The sequence below is a fragment of the Zosterops lateralis genome (genome assembly GCF_965231275.1).
Source record: "Zosterops lateralis genome assembly, chromosome: 31".
NCBI classification, from domain to species: domain Eukaryota; kingdom Metazoa; phylum Chordata; class Aves; order Passeriformes; family Zosteropidae; genus Zosterops; species Zosterops lateralis.
Window position 1 is genome coordinate 1493051 of NC_139791.1, and position 20411 is coordinate 1513461.

The 20411-nt window shown below is 49.2% G+C and overlaps 2 protein-coding genes across 3 annotated transcripts in view; one reads left to right on the top strand and one right to left on the bottom strand.

The window, feature by feature from the left end:
• Positions 1-20411, bottom strand: part of LOC310920622 (olfactory receptor 14A16-like) — a gene marked incomplete at its 3' end in the record, with an annotated part of 597990 nt that overhangs the window by 124658 nt on the left and 452921 nt on the right. The gene's annotated exons all lie outside the window — the stretch shown is intronic.
• Positions 7179-8111, top strand: LOC310920826 (olfactory receptor 14J1-like; the record flags this gene model as incomplete). Its single annotated transcript, XM_083880874.1, has 1 exon — positions 7179-8111. The coding sequence occupies one exon, from the start codon at positions 7179-7181 to the stop codon at positions 8109-8111; it is 933 nt and encodes a 310-aa protein (XP_083737000.1).

Consider the following 20411-nt stretch of genomic DNA (forward strand, 5'->3'; position numbering starts at 1 on the left):
ATCCAAAGGGGTGTCCTTCAGGTCTGAGCAGCTGGAGTAAGTGGCTTCAATGGTCTCCAGGCAATTGTGATGAATTGGCTCTCCTTGGTTCCCACTAAGGAGAGAAGCTGGGTTGACAATGTCAGTTACCATTATCTCTGCATCATCTTGTTCTACCATGATACCTTGGTATTTCAGGAACCATTGCAGAAAAAAGACAGTGGCCTCCCTTTGTGTCCAGTCCTGAGGATACTGTGTGAGACACCAGCAGAGTCATTTTCTGGCCCAGGGTGAACTCACAGGCTTCCTGAATGTTCAGCACAACTGCAGCCACTGCCCTGAGGCAACCTGGCCATCCTTTGGCTGCTGCATCCAGCTGCTTGGAAAGATAAACATCTGCCCTTTTATATGGGCCCAGGTCCTGTGCCAGTATTCCCAGGGCAATTCCCTGTTTCTCATGAGAGAAGAGAAAGAATGATTAACTCACATCTGGCAGTCCTAGAGCTGGAGCTGACATGAGGGCCTTTTCCAGCTGACCAAAGGCCTGTGTGGCTTCCTTTGCCCACTGGAGGTCTCTGCTCCCATTTGCAATGAGCAAATACAGAGATTTCACAAGTAACCCGTAGTTGTAAATCCATAGTCTGCACCATCCCATCATGCCCAGGAAGGTTCTCAGTTCTTTTATTGTCTGGGGTCTCAGGGTTTGGCATACTGATTCTATGTGCTCTTTCCCCAGAATCCATTGCCCAGCACTGATCTCATAGCCCAGGTAGATCACCTTTTGTTTTACCACCTGAGCCTTTTTCTTTGTCACTCTGTACCCCCGAAGCCCCAAAAAGTTTAGAAGGTTTACTGTCCAGTCCATGCATCCTTCTTCTGTTGGGGTAGCTATTAGGATGTCATCCACATCCTGCACCAGTTTCCCTTCTCCTGGTGGAGCTTCCCAGGATTCCAAATGCTTTGCAAATTGTTCTCCAAACAAGGTGGGAGACTTTTTGTACCCTTGGGGAAGAAAGGTCCATATGAACTGAGCTTTGCATCGTCGTCAAGAAGGAATTTCTCCTTGCATTGGCGAGGAAGTGATTCTTATCAAGGTTGGCCAGAGTCTTTGTCTAGTCTGATGATTCTTGTCTTGTTTCGCAACTGAAACCGGCTGGCTGAGGGGGGAAACGATTTGCCTCCTACTGGATTTTACATTTTATTAACATTGTTCTTATTACACATCGGATTATTATTTCATACACGAATTTTTACCCCAAATTTATCACATCACTGGTCTCCTTGGTTCTATGTGGCACTGCTGTGTCACCACAGCCCCTTGGTTCCAGGGGTTTCTGCACAGTCAACAATGGTTCCTTTGTTCCAATGAGGGCCTGCTATGTCACAATGGCCCCTGGGTTCCATGAAGTTCTTGAGTGTCATAATGGCCCCTTGGTTCCATAAGTTTTATACTTGTCTTGGGTTTTGTAACAAAAAACAAAACAAAACAAACATCAAACAAACAAACAAAATTATTCTATTCCTTCTTTTGAAACCCAGTTGGAGAGATCTTTCTTTATCTTTTGTAACTCCAGAAGGGAGGGGGTAACTCCCTTCTCTGATAACAAGCCAGCTGTTAAAACCGGGTTGGGCATTGTTTCTTATCTCTGTTCACTCTTCCAGTACCCCCATGGAAATATCTTCTGTTAATGAACCAATAAAGCTCACCAATGACATGACACATTTCATCATCCTATTGTGAGATGCTCCACCCAGGGAGGAGGAACCAAACCATTTTCCCCCAGATAAAAATGAGCCACAAGTGTCACCAGGCACTCTGGTGTCCCCACAGGACTCCCAAAGGAAGACTGGACCCACCTCAGGACCCCTGGCTCCACAGGATCATCATCTCTGCTTCCAACAGGACCACATCTGCCACTCCAGGAGGGCTGACTTTGGACTGTTTCCAACACTCTGACCAAAAGGGCATCAGGTTGTATTTCTGATTCTGTCAGGGTTTTCTAGGACTTCTTGTTTGTTTGCTTATTTTTTGTACTACAACATTTGTATTTTTTAATATCTCTAGTAAAAAACTGCTATACCTATTCCCAAAATCTTTGCCTGACTGCCTTTTAATTGCAAATTTAAAAGAATTTGGAAAGGGGGAGGGGTTGCTTATATTCCAAGGGAGACTCCAATCTTCCCTGGAAGATACCTGTCTATCCAAACCAAGACAATACAGTACCAATGGACTCCTTTGTTCTCTGAGTTACCCTGCTTTTAGCAGTGGTTTCTTTGGTTCCAACAAGGCCCTGCTCTGCCTCAATGCACCCTTGGTTCCATGAGGATCTGGAGTATCACAGAGGCTCCTTGGCTCCACGAGGCCCCACTGTGTCACAATGGACCCTCCATTCCAGGAGGCCCTACAGAGTCACAGGGGACCCTTGGGTCCATGAGGTTCCATCATGTCACAGTGGCCTTTTCATTCCATGAGCTTTTGTATTGTCAACAACAGTTTCCTTGGTTCTGCAGTGTCACAATGGCCCCTTGGTTCCATGAGCTTCTGGAGTGTAACACGGTCACCTTGATTCCATGAGGTTCTGCAGTGTCACAATAGAAACCCTTGTTCCATTAGGCCTCCAAGTTTCACAATGTTTGATTCCATGAAGCACCACAATGTCCCAATGGACCCTTGGATCTCTGAGGTTCCATAGCATCCCAATGGTCACCGTGGTTCCATGAGTTTCCTAAGTGTCACAATGGTCTCCATGGTTCCACTGGGCCCTGCTTTGTCACAATGGTCCCCTGGGTTCCAACGAGGCTGCCAGGACAAACAGGTCTGGCTGTCTTGGCTCCCCAGGATCCACCTCTTTCCTCTCCTGCCTTTGAAACACTTGGGCTCTTTGCTTTCCTTCCAGTGGAAAAGAACCATCCTACTTATCAACACAGAAATGGCCAAATGTGGGATTCCACATCCACAATTTCCTATATCCAAGGGCTGGTTTCAGACAAAAGCTGCCAAGACAGAGAGGTCTGGCTGGCCTTGGCCTCTTGTGTCCACCTTTCATCTGCCCCTGAAACATCAGTGTTCTGTGCTTTCCTTCCTATGGAAAAGAACCGTCCTTCTCCTCCAGGCGTTATTGTCCAGAATTGGTATTCTGCCTCTAAAATTCCCTATATCCTGGGAAGGGCCCCAGACAAAATCTGCCAGCACCATCTAATCTGGCTGCCCTTGGCCTCTGGTGGCTGCCCCTCATCTGCCCCTGTGACACGGGGGCTTGGTTGGTTCCTCCCTATGGAGACCATTGTGACTCTGGGAACTCATGGAACCAAGGGGGGCCACGGTGACTCTTTGGGGCCTTGTGGGACTGTGGAGACCATTAAAATCCTTCATGTCCATTTGTAACTAAGGGACATTGTGACACCTCAGAGCTTCGTGGAACCAAGGGGTCATTGAGACACTGTGGGACCCCATAGAACCAAGGGAACATGGAACAGATCTGGATGGTTTGGCCTCCCAGGGGCCACCTGACAGGTCCAGCTGATCTTGGAATGTCAAGGGCTGATTCTCATCTTCGCAAAGAACACTGGAGCTCCATGACTTCATTCCTATGAAAAATAATTACCCCTCTTTATAAATACCCATGGCCAAAATTGGCACTTTTTAGAAAAAAAATTGGTATATGCAAGGGTATATCTCAGAAATAAACCTGTCAGCAATGGATGGCCTTTGCCTCTGGTGGCCACCTCTTATTTGCCCCTGAAACAATGGGGCTCTGCTGTCCATCCTATGGAAAATAATCAGCCTTCTTCTGCAGAGGCTGTGGCCAGAATTAGAATTTTGTCTCCCAAATTCTGTATATTCAAGGATTGCTCCAAGACAAAAGCAGCCAGGACAGACAGTTCAGGCTGGCCACGGCCACTGGAAATTTTCTTAGACTGTGAGCACAATGTTTTCATTTTCCAAGACCTTGGAAGTGGTCCAGAGATCTCCCAAGGAGAGGTTTGGAGGCCTCAAGGACATGACCACTATGTAGGGAAAAAAGAATTTTGTGTTCAGTGGAGTGGGGAGTGAGGACAGAAGAGGAAAGTCTTCAGAGTGCTTGAAGGGTGGTTTTAGAGATGGTGGATCCTTTTGACATAGTGAGAACAGCCAGAGAAAAAAAAATTAAGCGAAATGCAGCTGGGAGGCCCAGACTGGACAAAATGAGAGGAATTTCTGTCCCAAGGCAGGGCTGGGGAGCAACACATTCCCCAGGAATCCGGAGCAGCCCAAGGCTGTGTGTGGCCAGGCAGAGGCAGGCAGGAGGCAGAGCTGTCAGCAAAGGAAGGGCCCAGCCAGGTGGGGCAGCCGGGGGATGACGACAGCCTGCAGGGACAGAGGCGCAGGGCATGGACACCGTAGGACAGCCTGGGCTGCACAGGGCACAGGGATGGGCAGCAGCTGCAAGGCCCTGACACAGCCAACTCCTGCAGCACTTGGGCCATGGCTGTGGGGCCTGGGCCTGAGCCATGAGCAGGAGACAAGTGACCCTTGCAGCCCTGGGGCCTCATTGCCTCCTTGGCCCTGCTCAGCAGCCTGGCAGGGGCCGCCCCATGGTCCTGCCCTTGGCATTGCACATCCCCACATCCCAGTGGCCTGGGAAGAGCCCTGAGCACTGAGGGAGGGACAGGATGTGCCTTGGCAGGGGCTGGGGCTCAGGCCTTGGCCCTTGGCATTCCTGAAACACATCCAGGTTTGGTCAGCTTCAGAGACACGTTTGCCTTGTTTGTCCCTACCTGTCATCACTGCCTGCAGTGTTCTGCTCTAACTGGAACCTGGGGACACTTTCTCAGTTGTGTCCCTCATTGGGACCCATTAAAACTTCAAGAAAGTTTGAGGTTTGATTGAGACTTTGAATTCTTGAGAGGTTTCTTTAACTGGCTCTCAGGGACTGATGTTCAGGGACTCAGCATTAAACCTCCAAGAGGCTCATTAAAGTCCTATAACTGTGTCTGTGCTGCTGATCTGGGCTGGGCTCCTGGCACAGAGGCAGCTCCTGGCAATCAAGCAGACATTTAAAAAGACATTTCTCCTGAACTGCAGTTCCTCTCCAAGCCCAGCAGGGCTGAGGGCACTGCGTGCAGGTACCTGAGAGCAGTGTAGCAGACAGAGGCTTAACACAGCTGGAAGGATAATTCTGAGATTATTCACAGAGAAATCTCCACAACTTTTGAAAATTCTGAACTTCTTCATGGAGAAATGTTCACCCCTTCTGACCCAGTAAGTCTGTGGCTGCAGGGATCTCCTAAAGCTGAGCCAGGACAGGACTGACAGCACTGTAAGGATGGCTCTGCTGCCCTTTCTGCTTTGGGGGAGGATGTGCTCCAGAGCGGGGCTGCCCTGGGCACCGTCAGAGGGACAGGGCAGGATGGCTCCTGCTGCCAGGGACGGCTGCAGGGGCTGAGGCTGGGGCTGCAGCCAGGGGTGCCCAGGGCTGTGGTGCAGAGCAGGTGCTGCAGCCCTGATGGCTCTTGGCCAGGCCAGGGCATCTGCCACCTGCCAGGGGCAGCTCTCAGCCTGCCTGGGAGCTCTCAGGGATGGTGAGGGGAGCTGTGGGTGCAAGGAGTGAGTCCTGCCTGGGCAGGTGCTGCTGCTATGGTGAGGGTGCTTTGTGGGCCAGGGCTGCTCAGAGCTCCAGCTCATGCCCAGGTCATTTCTGAAGGGAATTTTCATGAGCTCATTCAGGGCAGGAGTTTCCTGCTTAAGTCTCTACTGTCCTCAGTCAGTGCTCCCATTTTTCCCTGGCTTAATGGGTGGCAATGGAAACTCAGCTGCGCAGGTCAGAGCAGGGGCTGTGATTCCTAAACCATCACACTGAGGATTCCTGGGAACCTCAGCAAATGCCTCCACCTCCCCAGCCTCCAGATCCATCCAGCATCACCTTTCCATGGTGCCCAGGCCTGGGGGAGCTGTGCTTTAATCCCTGCAGCCCCGAGGAGCTGCAGGGCAGAGCTGGCCCAGGGGCTGGGCTGGGCTCTGGCAGCACTGGCAGGGAAGGAGCCCGGGCCCACAGGAGCAGCTTGGGATGGGACAGCTCCAGCAGCAGAGCCCACGGCAGGGAGGGAGGGAGGCAGTCCTGAAGGAAGCCCTGCTGCAGGGGACATGTGGCACCTGCTGGCCCTGCCCTGCAGGGCACACACTGCCCTGAGCAGCACAGCTCCTGTGTCCCCTCCCAGCCAGCACAGCCCTCAGCCCGGGGGCTCGGGGCCCTCAGTCCCCTCCTGGGCCGGCAGAGCAGCCCCAGAGATGAAGGGCATCTCTCCTGCCATGTGCCCATTCCCTGCTGACCAGGGCCTCAGGGCCACTGTCCTGCACTGCTGCTGCCTGGCAGGGGCTGGGCAGGGCTGGGCAGGGAAAGGCTTTTCCTCAGGGCCCAGCTCTCTCTCTCTCCTTGCCTTGCCCAGGTGCTCCTGGCATTGCTGACGGGCTCTCTGGGAATGGCAGTTCCAGCTGCAGGCTCAGGCCCAGCCCTTGGGCTCCTCCTGTGCAGGCTGAGCACAGCAATGGGGTGTCCCAGCTCCCTCTGCCCCAGGGAGCTCTGGGCAGGGCAGGCTGGCAGGCTGGGAATGAGCTGACTCTCCCTGACTTTGGGAAAGGCAGGAGCCACTTTGTGTGCCAGGGATCCCTCTGCTCTCAGCAGCGTCTCCTGGCTTTCCAGGGTAACACAGGAGTGGAGCTGAGAAAGGTGCAAGTCCAGGGCAGCTGGGAACAGGAGAGAGGACAGAACAGCTCCCCTCAGTCTGCACTAAGGCTCAGACAATCCTCCTGCCTCACTGGACTCTCTGTTCTCCCCAGGTGCAGCAGAATCTCTCATCCTGACTCCTGTAATTCCCATCCGTTCACCCTGGCAGCTCCTATGCCTTAGAAGATTATTTATCCAAGTTAAAACACCAGGACTGGTCCCTGCCCTCACTGTTCTCCTGCACTGACTGGGGCTCAGGGCTGACTCCCAGGTGTCCCGCAGGTTGAGCTCTGGCTCCTCACTGAACATTGGCCAGCAGCAATCAGGACTCCAGCAATGAAGGTGAAGAAAGTTCTCCTAAGCATAGACAAGGTAGAGGTGTTTAGTGGCAAGGAGTGGTCAATGTGAAATGGCTTTGTCTTTTCTGTGAGAAATCCCCCCTCAAATGTCACTGTCTTTTCTCCTTCTGCAGGTGGGGCTGTCCAGAGACAGAAAATGTCCAACAGCAGCTCCATCAGCCACTTCCTCCTGCTGCCATTGGCAGACACGCGGCAGCTGCAGCTCCTGCACTTCTGCCTCTTCCTGGGCATCTCTCTGGCTGCCCTCCTGGGCAACGGCCTCGTCATCAGCGCCGTGGCCTGCAGCGATCACCTGCACAGCCCCATGTTCTTCTTCCTGCTCAACCTGGCCCTCACCGACCTGGGCTCCATCCTCACCACTGTCCCCAAAGCCATGCACAATTCCCTCTGGGACACCAGGAACATCTCCTACGCAGGATGTGCTGCACAGATATTTCTGTTTGTATTTTTCATTTCAGCAGAGGTTTCCCTGCTGACCATCATGTGCTACGACCGCTACGTGTCCATCTGCAAACCCCTGCACTACGGGACCCTCCTGGGCAGCAGAGCTTGTGCCCACATGGCAGCAGCTGCCTGGGCCAGTGCCTTTCTCAGTGCTCTCATGCACACAGCCAGTACATTTTCCCTGCCCCTGTGCTATGGCAATGCCCTGGGACAGTTCTTCTGTGAAATCCCACACATCCTCAAGCTTTCCTGCTCCAAATCCTACATCAGGGAATTTGGAGTTTCTGTTTTCACTACCTCAATAGCTTTTGGGTGTTTTGTGTTCATTGTTTTCTCCTATGTTCAGATCTTCAGGGCTGTGCTGAGGATCCCCTCTGAGAAGGGACGGCACAAAGCCTTTTCCACCTGCCTCCCTCACCTGGCCGTGGTCTCCCTGTTCCTCAGCACTGCCACATTTGCCTACCTGAAGCCTCCCTCCATCTCCTCCCCATCCCTGGGTCTGGCCCTGTCAGTTCTGTACTCGGTGGTGCCTCCAGCCCTGAACCCCCTGATCTACAGCCTGAGGAACCAGGAGCTCAAGGCTGCAGTGTGGACACTGATCACTGGGCAAATTCAGAAACATTAAACCGCTGGGCAATTTCTGCAAATCACTTGTTATAAAAGTCATTCTTGATAGCACATGTTGATTTGCTTGTTGGGTATTTTTTCTCTGTTTTAGTTTTCCCTGATGTTCACAAACAAGGCCATTGTTTGAGCCTTTTCTTTTGTTTCTCTCCACCTTTATTGTGGCCTAGACTGTGTCAATGAGGAGCTGTGCTCTCAGGAACTTTAAATGAATTAAAGGATGTCCCAGTAAGGTTTTCTCCAGAGATCCCCCTTTTGTTCCCTTCTCTGTCACTGCAGCAGCAATGTCTGTGTGCAGAGCTGGGGGCAGATCAGGGCTGGCACAGCAGCTGTGCCCAGGACCAGCAGCCCTTGGTGTTGCCAGTGCTGCTCCCGTGGCCCTGCCCCGCTGCCCTCCTGGCCCTGGTGTTGCTGTAGGGCCTGAGGGCTCTCGGGGCCGGGCACAGGGCTGGGGGTGGCAGTGCCGGGGCTGCAGCAGGGACAGGCCATGGGCACTGCTGGGGCAGCGCTGACGCCTCAGGGCAGGGCCTGGGGGCTCCAGGCTCCTTGCCCAGGCTCTCTCCAGAACACGCCCAGGCCAAGGCTCAGCAGGGAAAAGCCCCGTGAGCAGCCCCAGGGTGGCCATGGGCAGGCTGGGGGACAAACAGCATGGCTGGGGCTCTGCAAGGTCCCTGGGGGAGATGGGAAGGAGCAGCAGAGCAGGGGCTGATCCATCCCCACTGCACTGGACACCCCAGGGCAGCGTCCCAGAGCATCCTCATGCACCTGCCAACAACATCCCCCCTGTGCAGCCCTGGCCTCTCCCCCAGCTCACACAGGTGCCACATCCTTGCAGGCACAGACAGGGCAGCACTGGCTCAGGATCCCCTGTTTGCTGTGCCCAGAGCAGGCCTCAGCACCCCCATGGTGTTGGTGTGGGGAGATGAACCTGATGGAGTTCAAATGCCATCAGCCCCTGGGGCCAGGAAGGGCTGGGGGACAGGAGGGAAACCACTCAGGTTTGTTGTGGCCTCTGAGGTCATACACAATGTTTGTTCCCATGAGCTGTGAGTTTCCTTTCCCACTGCAGACATTGTTGCTCAGAGCCAGGGCTGCCTGGCAGCCACCCCTAAACTTCCCTGGTAATTTCCTTTGCTTCACCTTTGCTTTTTTTTCCTCTTTCCTGGTTCAGATTTTTTCCTAGTGCCCATTTTTGTACCCTCTGCTGCAAACATCCCATCCCTGTTATCTCTTTCCTTTCTGACCCCACTCCCCATTTCAGTTCCTGAGTTGGCACCATGGGAACATCCACTGGGGATCTGGATCATCCTCCAAGTGTTTCAGGAATTGTATGCAGTGTCCTGCAGTGCCTTGAGTTAAGAATTTAAAGAGTTCAGATTTTAGCTAAGGGATAAAAGCCATTTATATTGATTAGGATTTAAGTTAGAAGAGTAGAGATGAAGTGGAAGATTTAATAATTATTAGATGATTAAGGTAGAGCGTAGGTAATATATTACTTTTTCATTTTAGCTGTGTTTATAGAAGGAAATATAATAGATGGACCATTGAGATAATGGAAGAAACCATGACTGCACCTGGACAGAGAAACTAATTGAACCAAGCAAGAGAGTTTGGACTATGCCCAAAAGATCATGTAGCCTGCCCACAAGATGAAGGTACAAAGGTCACTGTGAGGAAGATGTCTCTGACTTAATCCTTCAAGACCACTGACCCATTTCAAGGACCACCAACCCAATTTTTAGAGAAGAATTGTGCAGGCATAAAAGACCTTAGGCTTATTATAATATGAAGGGTGGATAGGCAGTTTTAAGATTATGCATATAGGTATTTTGAGTAATTGAATGAATATGTAAGACTTTTGTAAATAAATAGAGGGCTTTGTGCTTTGTGCTTGGTGTGCAGGCCTTTGGGAGGCTACTCCCATGCCATCCAACATTGAATAAAGCACACAACTTTCTAACTTTAACTGGCTAGAGAGTCTTTTGTCTGTGATCTTATCAATTTTATGCAAATCAATTTGCGACAGCAGCAGGACTGGGTTCTGTTCAGCTGTGAGAGCAGTTCAGGTCATAGACTTCTTGGGGGATATCTCTCCAGGGATATCCTATTTCCAGGGATCTTCCTGGAGAGAGGGCTCTGCTCCCTGGCTGTTCATTGTGGACAGACAAGGACTGCCAGAACTCTGGACAAAATGGTCTGTTTAAAAATTGAAAATTGTGGCCTATAAGGTGTACGTGTGGCCAGGAGGCTGTTGGTAGGTCATGGGAGATGTCCCACACTCAGCTCAAGCCTATGCAGTCTGCTTGCAAGTTACAGTGGGATTTGTTTGCCAGCAGAGGGATTTATTGAGTCGTAGAGGGCTCACTAGGGGTTCAGGGCAAATTTGGGATATCCCAAAAAAACATTTTGGGATATTAGGCACAAACTTCAGAAGATTTGGGGGCCAGTGGGGGCGGAATTTGGAGACTTTTCTAGATGAGGCATGAAGAGTTTTCAGCAATCGAGAGGAAGGAAACAAGGCATGAGAAAATTGGCAGCAGTAGTAAGGGAAGAAGAAATAGCAAGACTTGGACAAGAACCACCAAAGCAAGAACCACCCCGGCTAGGGAAAGACCAGTGTGCATTTTGTAAGAAAATTGAACACTGGAAAAACCAGTGCCCAGAATGGAGAAAGGGTGATGATCAAGGAAGAGGAGACTGAAAAGGGGAGGGGGTTAGGGTTAGGATTAGGATTAGGGTTTCTCATGTGAAAGAAGACTGAGGAGGACTGGAGGATCTTAACCTAGGGGACCCTCTGGTTATAATCAAGCTAGGGAACAAAGAAAAAGAAACAAAATTTTTGGTTGCCACAGGGGCAACATACTCACTGTTAAACAAAGCTTTAATACCTATAACAGATGACTGTGTTATGATAAAGGGGACAACTGGCCAATCTGAAAGAGCACATTTTTGTAGACCACTGAAATATAAACTTGGGAAACAACGGGGAATTCATAAGTTTTTATATGTTCCCAACAACCCATTAGCACTTTTGAGTAGAGATTTATTGGAGCAATTAAAAGCAAAATAATTTTCAGAAACATAGAGATTATTGTGGAGGTAAAGGATAGAAAATATGTGGAATTGTAAGCTTAATGTCAATAGCCAATGAGACCAAAGCTGAAAGTGAAAAAGAGAAAAACAGGAAAGTAATGGATCAGGCGTTTCCTGGGGTATGGGCCTCTAACATACCAGGGAGGGCAAAGAATGCACCTTCAGTGCAAATTAAACTTAAGGAAGGAAAACAACCAGTTAGAGTTAAACAGTATCCCTTTAAAAAAGGAAGGCAGGGAAGGGATAGCCCAGTAATTGACCCTAGCTTTTTGCAGATGGGGCTATTTAAAAGAGTGCCAGTCTGATTTTAATACTCCTATTAAAGTCTGATGGGTCATGCCGAGTAGTCCAGGATTTGTGGGCTGTTAATAAGATAAATGAGAATTTACACCCAGTGGTTGCCAACCCCTACACGTTGTTAACCCATTTAACACCTGAACTAATTTGGCTTACCATTTCAGATTTGAAAGATGCTTTCTTTTGCCTTCCTCTCCATGAGGCCAGCCAGAGAATTTTTCCATTTGAATGGGAAAGGCCCAAGGGTGGGCACAAAACTCGGCTCACATGGACAGTTTTACCCCAACGATTCAAAAACTCTCCCACGATATTTGGAGACCAACTTGCAAAAGATTTGGAATCCTGGGAAGTCCCATCAAGAGAAGGAGAGTTGTTACTGTATGTAGACAACCTCCTGATAGCTATTCAAATCCAAGAGACATGGATGGATTGGATGGTAAGCCTCCTAAACTTTTCGGGTCTACAAGGGTATCAAGTATCCCACAAGGAAGCTCAGATAGTGACGCAAACAGTTTTCTACCTGGGCTATGAGGTCAGTGCTGGACAAAGAACCTCAGGGCAGGATCCAAAGGCAGCAATATGCCAGACCCCAGAACCCCGGACAGTAAAGGAACTGAGAATCTTTTAGGCCATGACATACACTGTGGATTTTGGGCTGGTGTAGACTGTGGATTCAAATTTACGGGCTGCTAGTTAAACCCCTCCATGCCTTCGTTACACAAGGAAACAGAGACCTGCAATGGACAAAAGAAGCAGCAAGAGCCTTCGACCAACTAAAGAAGACCCTCATGTCAGCTCCAGCCCTGGGACTTCCAGACATGAGTAAACCATTCTTTGTGTTTTCCCATGGAAAGCAGAGGATTGCTTTGGGAATACTGGCACAGGACCTGGGCTCATATCTCAGGGCAGTCACCTGCTTTTCCAAGCAGCTGTATGCAGCAGCCAAGGGATGACCAGGGCGCCTCAGAGCCACTGCTGCAGTGGTGATGAACAGTCAGGAAGGACACAAATTCACCCTAGGCCAGAAGATGACTGTGCTGGTGTCCCACACAGTGTCTGCAGTGCTGCAGGTAAAAGGGGGACATTGGCTTTCCCCACAGAGATTTTTGAAGTACCAGGCTATACTGCTAGAACATGATGATGTAGAAATTGTGGTAACTAATCTTGTGAACCCAGCTCCCTTTGTCAGTGGGGGTACAAGAGAACCAGTGATCCATGATTGCCTGGAGACCATGGAAGCCACCTACTCCAGTCACCCAGACCTGAAGGACACCCCTCTCGAGGACACTGGGACCTGGTTCACTGATGGAAGCAGCTGTGTGATCAGTGGAAAAAGACATGCTGGGTATGCAGTTACCACGAGCAGAGAAGTGAGAGAGTCTGGACCATTAGCAACCAACACCTCTGCACAGAAGGCTGAAATAATTGCCTTAACCTGGGATTTAGAACTGGCAAAAGGAAATAAAATCAATATTTGTACAGACTCAAGGTATGCATTTGGGTTGGTTCATGCTCATGAAGTTTCTAGAAAGAAGGAAGGCTGTTGAACTCACAAGAAAAAAGTCTTAAACATTTGCAGGAGATAATAAAACTACTGGAGGCAGTCCAGCTACCTGACAAAGTAGCCATCATGCACATCAAGGAAATGAGCTGGCAGACAGGCAAAAGAAGCAGCTAAAGGTGAGATAACTATTGAGACAGTTGAGGCAGCCTTAATTCCAGATGGACAAATTTCTATTGAATGTAAGCCAAGCTACAACAAAAAGGAGTAGAGACTAATTGAGGAAGAAAATGGAAGTTATAACCAAGAAGGGTGGGCTATCCTAGATGAAGGGAAAGGCAGGCTTATGATTCCTTCATACATGCTATGGTCATTGGTGAAAGAGGAACATGAGAAAACACATAGGGGAATAGATGCTCTGTACAACTATTTGAAGGACAGAATCATAGTCAGAAATTTGCAAAGTACAGTAATTCAAGTGACTCATCAATCTAGCCTTTTGTAGCCTTTGCCTCCAAACGAATCCCAAAAATATTCCTAAACCAAAGCTTGGACAAATTGGGAAAGGTTATGGGCCTGGGCAGCAATGGCAAATTGATTTTTCAGAACTACCCAGGATGGGGAGGGTATTGATACCTATTGGTGTGAACAGATACCTCTTCAGGGTGGCCGGAAGCTTTCCCTGCCAGAGCTGCCAAAGCATAAGAAGTAGCCAAAGCTTTGTTACAAGAAATAAAACTGTCTTTTGGAGTCCCAGCCACAATGTCTTCAGATAGGGGGCCACATTTTATTTCAAAACTTGTGATGCAATTTAGCTGCCACCTAGGCATAGACTGGAAACTTCATACCCCATATCATCCTCAGTCAAGTGACCAGGTGGGGAAAATGAACCATTTGTTTAAGCAGCAAATGATAACATTGGGACAAGAAGCAAAGTTACCTTGGCCTCAAGCTCTTCCATCAGCATTATTACAAATTCAGACCAAACCAAGGAGAAAAGACCATATGGGGTCCAAGAAGGAACAACACCTACCCAAGCAGGGGAAGAGATCCTACACAGGTATATGGTGGCCCTAAACAAACAACTAAGAGAAATTGAGAAACATGTGGCTGGGGCTTGAAGCAGAGAATTAGATGGGCCAGTGTCACTGTACGACACGAAAGAAAGACTCCAAATATTTCAGAAGGCAAAGAACATAGAAAAAGAAGGTTTTATTTTCTAATTCTTACTACCTTTTATAAGGTGTTCTGATACAGACTTAACATGATTGGTGAATAGGAACGACACCTCTCTAATCCGATTGGTTAACTAGAGAAATAATAATTGTTTGCCAAGACTGTTTCGAGAAGAAACTTTCTTAAAATTTTTTTTATTTGGAAAAAGTTATCATCTGCTAGCAGGCTAAAAATCTTTCAGACTCAGAAATATCAGGCCTACAGGCCAGTACATAACATATGGGGATGGGACTATGTATATGTTATGTCTTTTGCAGAAAAGACTCCAGAACCCCAGTGGGAAGGACCATTCCAGGTGCTCCTCACCACCTTTACTGCAATCAAGATCAGAGAGCAAAATGCCTGGATTCCGCACACTTGAATTAAGAAAGCTCCTGAATATATCTGGAGAGCCAAACCATGTTACCCCAGCCTTTAGAGGGGCAACACGTTGTGACGTGGGAGTGGACCTTGACGGAGGACAGCAGGCAGCAGCTTGGTGAATCATGGAAAGCTCTTTATTAACTGACTCCAAAGGCTTTTATACATTTTGTACAGAGGGCCAAGATTGGCCCAAGGAGGTTACAACCTCCTGACTCCATTGGTCAATATGACCATCAGTCAAGTTCTCTCTCAGAGAACAAGAATGCAAAACATACAAATAATTTCTAAGAATACTTATTGTTTACATGAAGCAGCGTGAGAAAGCTGCTGCAAAGACTCAAACACTTGAAGGCAAGAAATTCAGGGACAACAAAACCAAGTGACAATTAACTAAAATTGAAGCTTATTTGGGAAAGTGAAGAGCGTGTGCGCAAAATGTTAGAATAGATCAATAAATTTTGAAGAACAGAAGGATTTGTAGCTGTTATGGAAAATCAAACTGGTATAATTAGGGGAATTGTAGACTTTGTAACCATTGTTATAGCCACAGCTGGAGTTAAGGCAACACCACACACATATAAAGTGACAGGTCTGTAGAACAGGGACAGCAGCCCAGGCAACGACTGGGCCTGGGCCAGGCCGGCCCCGGGCCCCAGAGCAGCAAAAGCTCCTTCCCCTGCAGGCCGGGCTGGGCTCTGACCAGGCTCCCCAGGGAATGCTCAGAGCCCCGAGGCTGCCCCAGCTCCAGGAGCCTTGGCACACCCCTGCCAGGGATGCCCAGGCCCCCAGTGCCTGGACTCCATCATCCCTCTGGCTCCCTCTCAGCTCAGCCCCTTCTGCCATTCTCACCTTTGCACAGCCCTGGCTGTCCTCTCCAGGGGCTGACAGAGCTCTGCCGCCTGCGCCAGGAGCAGGGCAGCCCCAACCTTCCAATGTTCCACTGGCTCTGGGACACCCCAGCGCTGGCAGCTCCCAACATTCCCTGCCTGGAGACGCTCCAAGGGAAGCGTCAACAGCTGCCGCCACTCACCACAACCCACCGGCCGCTGAGCAGCCCCGGCCTGGGCCCCTGAGGATTCCTCTGCACACAGCTCGGACAAGGGCCCTTTGCCTTCCCCCAGCCTGCACCAGCCAAGGGTCACATACACTTACACACCTCTGCCCACAGCTGACAGAGAAAGTTAACAAAAACCACAAAAACTATGAACTCACTGTTCAGGGTTGGGTTTGTTCCTTTTTTTTTTACTTATAGACTTCTCCCCAGGAGTTGCTAGGAGACCAAGTACAGGGTGTCTATGAGTGCTTGACCAAAACAGAGAGGTAGCCAAAAGTCAGGAGGGGGAGATAAGGACAGGGCTGGGGGCAGCTTTGCTTTTGCTCTCGGTATCAGAAAGAGGATGGCCAGGCTGCTGCTTGCTGAGTTAGGAGTTTGCTGTCCTCACTGGGTGCAGTCCTGAAAAAATCCACCATCATCTGCTTGTGTGCCCCTTAACTCTAAACTCACCTCCCCTGCCCTGCTGGGACAGCCCTGTCCCACTGTCACCATTTCTTTGGCACTGCTTTGAGGTTTTTGCTACTCTGTGGCCCCACACTGCCCTGCTGGGACATCCCTGCCATTCCAGCTCCCACCATGGAGCTTCTGATCTCATCCACCAGCCTGGGATTTTCCACCTTTCCAGCTTGGTACTCTCAGAATCGCAAGAGATTGGACTGTCCCAGGCTCTGTAAGACAAAACCCCTTGAGGTTCCTGGTTCTGTTATTATTAATGCTGTAGTTGTTGTTTGTTTGCCTTGTTATACATACTTGATGTAAAGAACTGTTATTCCTCTTCCCATACCTCTTCCTAAACCCCCCTTTAATTTTCTAAATTATAATAATTGGAAGGGAGGCCCTGCCCCTCCTAAGCAGATACGTGTCTTTCAAATCAAGACAACTTTAGACAATATTAGATGTGCATGGTGTTGCTTAAACTCCAGCTGTGGCTATAACAATGGTTGCAAAAGCCACAATTCTCCCAACTATGTCTGTTTGATTTTCCATAATAACTAAAAATACTTCTATTCTTCAAAAGTTATTGAGCTATTCTAACCTTTTACTCACACACTCTTCACTTTCCTGAATAAGATTCACTTTTAGTTCATTGTCACCCAGTGTGGCTCTCCAGATTCCTTCAGGAGCCTTCTTCACCCAAGCGTGATGAATTTTGGCATTTTGTTCTCTGATCTTGATTACAGTAAAGGTGGTGAGGAACACCTGGAATGGTCCTTCCCACTGGGGTTCCAGAGTCTTTTCTGCAAATGAAATAATATATACATAATCCCCAGGCTGTATGTTATGTACTGGCCCATCTAATTCTCTGCTTCAAGCCCCAGCCTCATGTTTCTCAATTTCTCTAAGTTGTTTGTTTAGCGCCACCATATACCTGTGTAGGGTCTCTTCCCCTGTTTGTGAAGGTATTGATCCTTCTTGGACCCCATATGGTCTTCCACACAATATTTGAAAAGGACTTAATTTTTCTTTTGTCCTTGGCTTTGTCCGAATTCATAATAATGCTGATGGAAGAGCTTGAGGACAAGGCTTGAGTCCCAATGTTATCAATTGCTGTTTAATCAAACGGTTCCTTTTCTCCATTTGGCCACTTGACTGAGGATGATATGGGGTATGAAGTTTCCAGTCTATGCCTAGGTGGCATCTAAATTGCATCACAAGTTTTGAAATAAAATGTGGCCCCCTGTCTGAAGACATTGTGGCTGGGACCCCAAAACACAGTATGATTTCCTGTAACAATGCTTTGGTTACTTCTTGTGCTTTGGCAGTTCTGGCAGGGAAAGCTTCTGGCCACCCTGAAGAGGTATCTGTTAACACCAAGAGGTATCAATACCCTCCCCATCCTGGGTAGTTCTGAAAAATCAATTTGCCATTGCTGCCCAGGCCCATAACCTTTCCCAATTTGTCCAAGCTTTGGTTTAGGAATATTTTTGGGATTCGTTTGGAGGCAAAAGCTACATTTGCGAGTCACTTGAATTACTGTACTTTGCAAATTTCTGACTATGATTCTGTCCTTCAAATAGTTGTACAGAGCATCTATTCCCCTATGTGTTTTCTCATGTTCCTCTTTCACCAGTGACCATAGCATGCAAAAGGGAATCACAAGTCCCCTACGGTAAGATCCTCTGGTCCTCCTCAGTCTTTGATGTGAGCAACCACCCCCTCCCCTTGTCAGTCTCCTCTTCTTTGATCATCACCCTTTCTCTGTTCTGGGCACAGGATTTTCCAGTGTCCAGATTTCTTACAAAATGCTCATTGGTCTTTCCCTGTTCGGGGTGGTCCTTGCTTTGGTGGTCCTTGCCCACGTCTCCCTATTTCTTTTTCCCTTACTACTGCTACCAATTTTCTCATCCCTTGTTTGTATCCTTCCTCTCGATTGCTGAAAACTCTTCATGCCTCATCTAGCAAAGTCTTCAAATTCCGCCTCCATTGGCCTCCAAATCTGCTGAAGTTTGCAACAAATATCCCAAAATGTTAGCCAATTTTCCCTGAACACCTCGTGAGCCCTCTACGACTTGACAAATCCTTCTGCTGGCAACCAAATCCCACTAACTTGCAAGCAGACTGCATAGGCTTGAGCTGAGTGTGGGATGTCTCCCATGACTTACCAACAGCCTCCTGGCCACACGTACACCTTATAGGCCACAATTTTCAATTTTTGAACAGACCATTTTGTCTGGAGTTCTGGCAGTCCTTGTCTGTCCCCAGTGAACAGCTGGGGAGCAGAGCCCTCTCTTCAGGGAGATCCCGGGGGGTGCCCCGAGGGGTCCATGACCTAAACTGCTCTCACAGCTGAACAGAACCCAGTCGTGTCATGGTTGCTAATTGGTTTGCATAAAATTGGTGAGGTCATGCACAAAAGATACTCTAACAAGTTAAAGTTAAAAAGTTGTGTGCTTTATTCAATGTTGGATGGCACAGGAGTAGCCTCCCAAAGACCTGCACACCAATCACAAAGCTCTACCCCTCTATTTATTTACAAAAGTCTTACACGTTCATTCCATTACGCAAAATGCCTATACACATGCATAATCCTAGCCCAGCCTATCCCCTCTTCATATTAAAATGAGGCCAAAGTCCTTTACACCTGTGCAATTCTTCTCTCAAAGTGGGTAGGTGGTTTTTGAAATAGGTCAGTGGTCTTGAAGGATTAAGTCAGCGAGGTCTTCCTCACAATGACCTTTGTACCTTCATCTTGTGGGCAGGCTACGTGACCTCTTGGGCATAGTCCAAGCTCTCTTGCTTGGTTCAATTAGTTTCTCTGTCCAGGTGCAGTCATGGTTTCTTCCATTATCTCAATGGTCCATCTATCATATTTCCTCTTACAAACACAGCTAAAATGAACAAGTAATATATTACCTATGCTCTAGCTTAAGCATCTAATAATTATTTAATCTTCCACTTCATCTCTACTCTTCTAACTTAAATCCTAATCAATATAAATGGCTTTTATCCCTTAGCTAAAATCTGAACTCTTTAAATTCTTAACTCAAGGCACTGCAGGACACTGCGTACAATTCCTGAAACACTTGGAGGATGATCCAGATCCCCAGTGGATGTTCCCATGGTGCCAACTCAGGAACTGAAATGGGGAGTGGGGTCAGAAAGGAAAGAGATAACAGGGATGGTTTGTTTGCAGCAGAGGGTACAAAAATGGGCACTAGGAAAAAATCCGAACCAGGAAAGAGGAAAAAAAGCAAAGGTGAAGTAAAGGAAATTATCAGGGAAGTTTAGGGGTGGCTGCCAGGCAGCCCTGGCTCTGAGCAACAATGTCTGCAGTGGGAAAGGAAACTCACAGCTCATGGGAACAAACATTGTGTATGACCTCAGAGGCCACAACAAACCTGAGTGGTTTCCCTCCTGTCCCCCAGCCCTTCCTGGCCCGAGGGGCTGATGGCATTTGTACTCCATCAGGTTCATCTCCCCACACCAACACCATGGGGGTGCTCAGGCCTGCTCTGGGCACTGCAAACAGGGAATCCTGAGCCAGTGCTGCCATGTCTGTGCCTGCAAGGATGTGGCACCTGTGTGAGCTCGGGGAGAGGCCAGGGCTGCAGAGGGGGGATGTTGTTGGCAGGTGCATGAGGACGCTCTGGGACGCTGCCCTGGGGTGTCCAGTGCAGTGGGGATGGATCAGCCCCTGCTCTGCTGCTCCTTCCCATCTCCCACAGGGCCCTTGCAGAGCCCCAGCCATGCTGTTTGTCCCCAGCCTGCCCACGGCCACCCTGGGGCTGCTCACGGGGCTTTTCCCTGCTGAGCCTTGGCCTGGGCGTGTTCTGGAGAGAGCCTGGGCAAGGAGCCTGGAGCCCCCAGGCCCTGCCCTGAGGCGTCAGTGCTGCCCCAGCAGTGCCCATGGCCTGTCCCTGCTGCAGCCCCGGCACTGCCACCCCCAGCCCTGTGCCCGGCCCCGAGAGCCCTCAGGCCCTACAGCAACACCAGGGCCAGGAGGGCAGCGGGGCAGGGCCACGGGAGCAGCACTGGCAACACCAAGGGCTGCTGGTCCTGGGCACAGCTGCTGTGCCAGCCCTGATCTGCCCCCAGCTCTGCACACAGACATTGCTGCTGCAGTGACAGAGAAGGGAACAAAAGGGGGATCTCTGGAGAAAACCTTACTGGGACATCCTTTAATTCATTTAAAGTTCCTGAGAGCACAGCTCCTCATTGACACAGTCTAGGCCACAATAAAGGTGGAGAGAAACAAAAGAAAAGGCTCAAACAATGGCCTTGTTTGTGAACATCAGGGAAAACTAAAACAGAGAAAA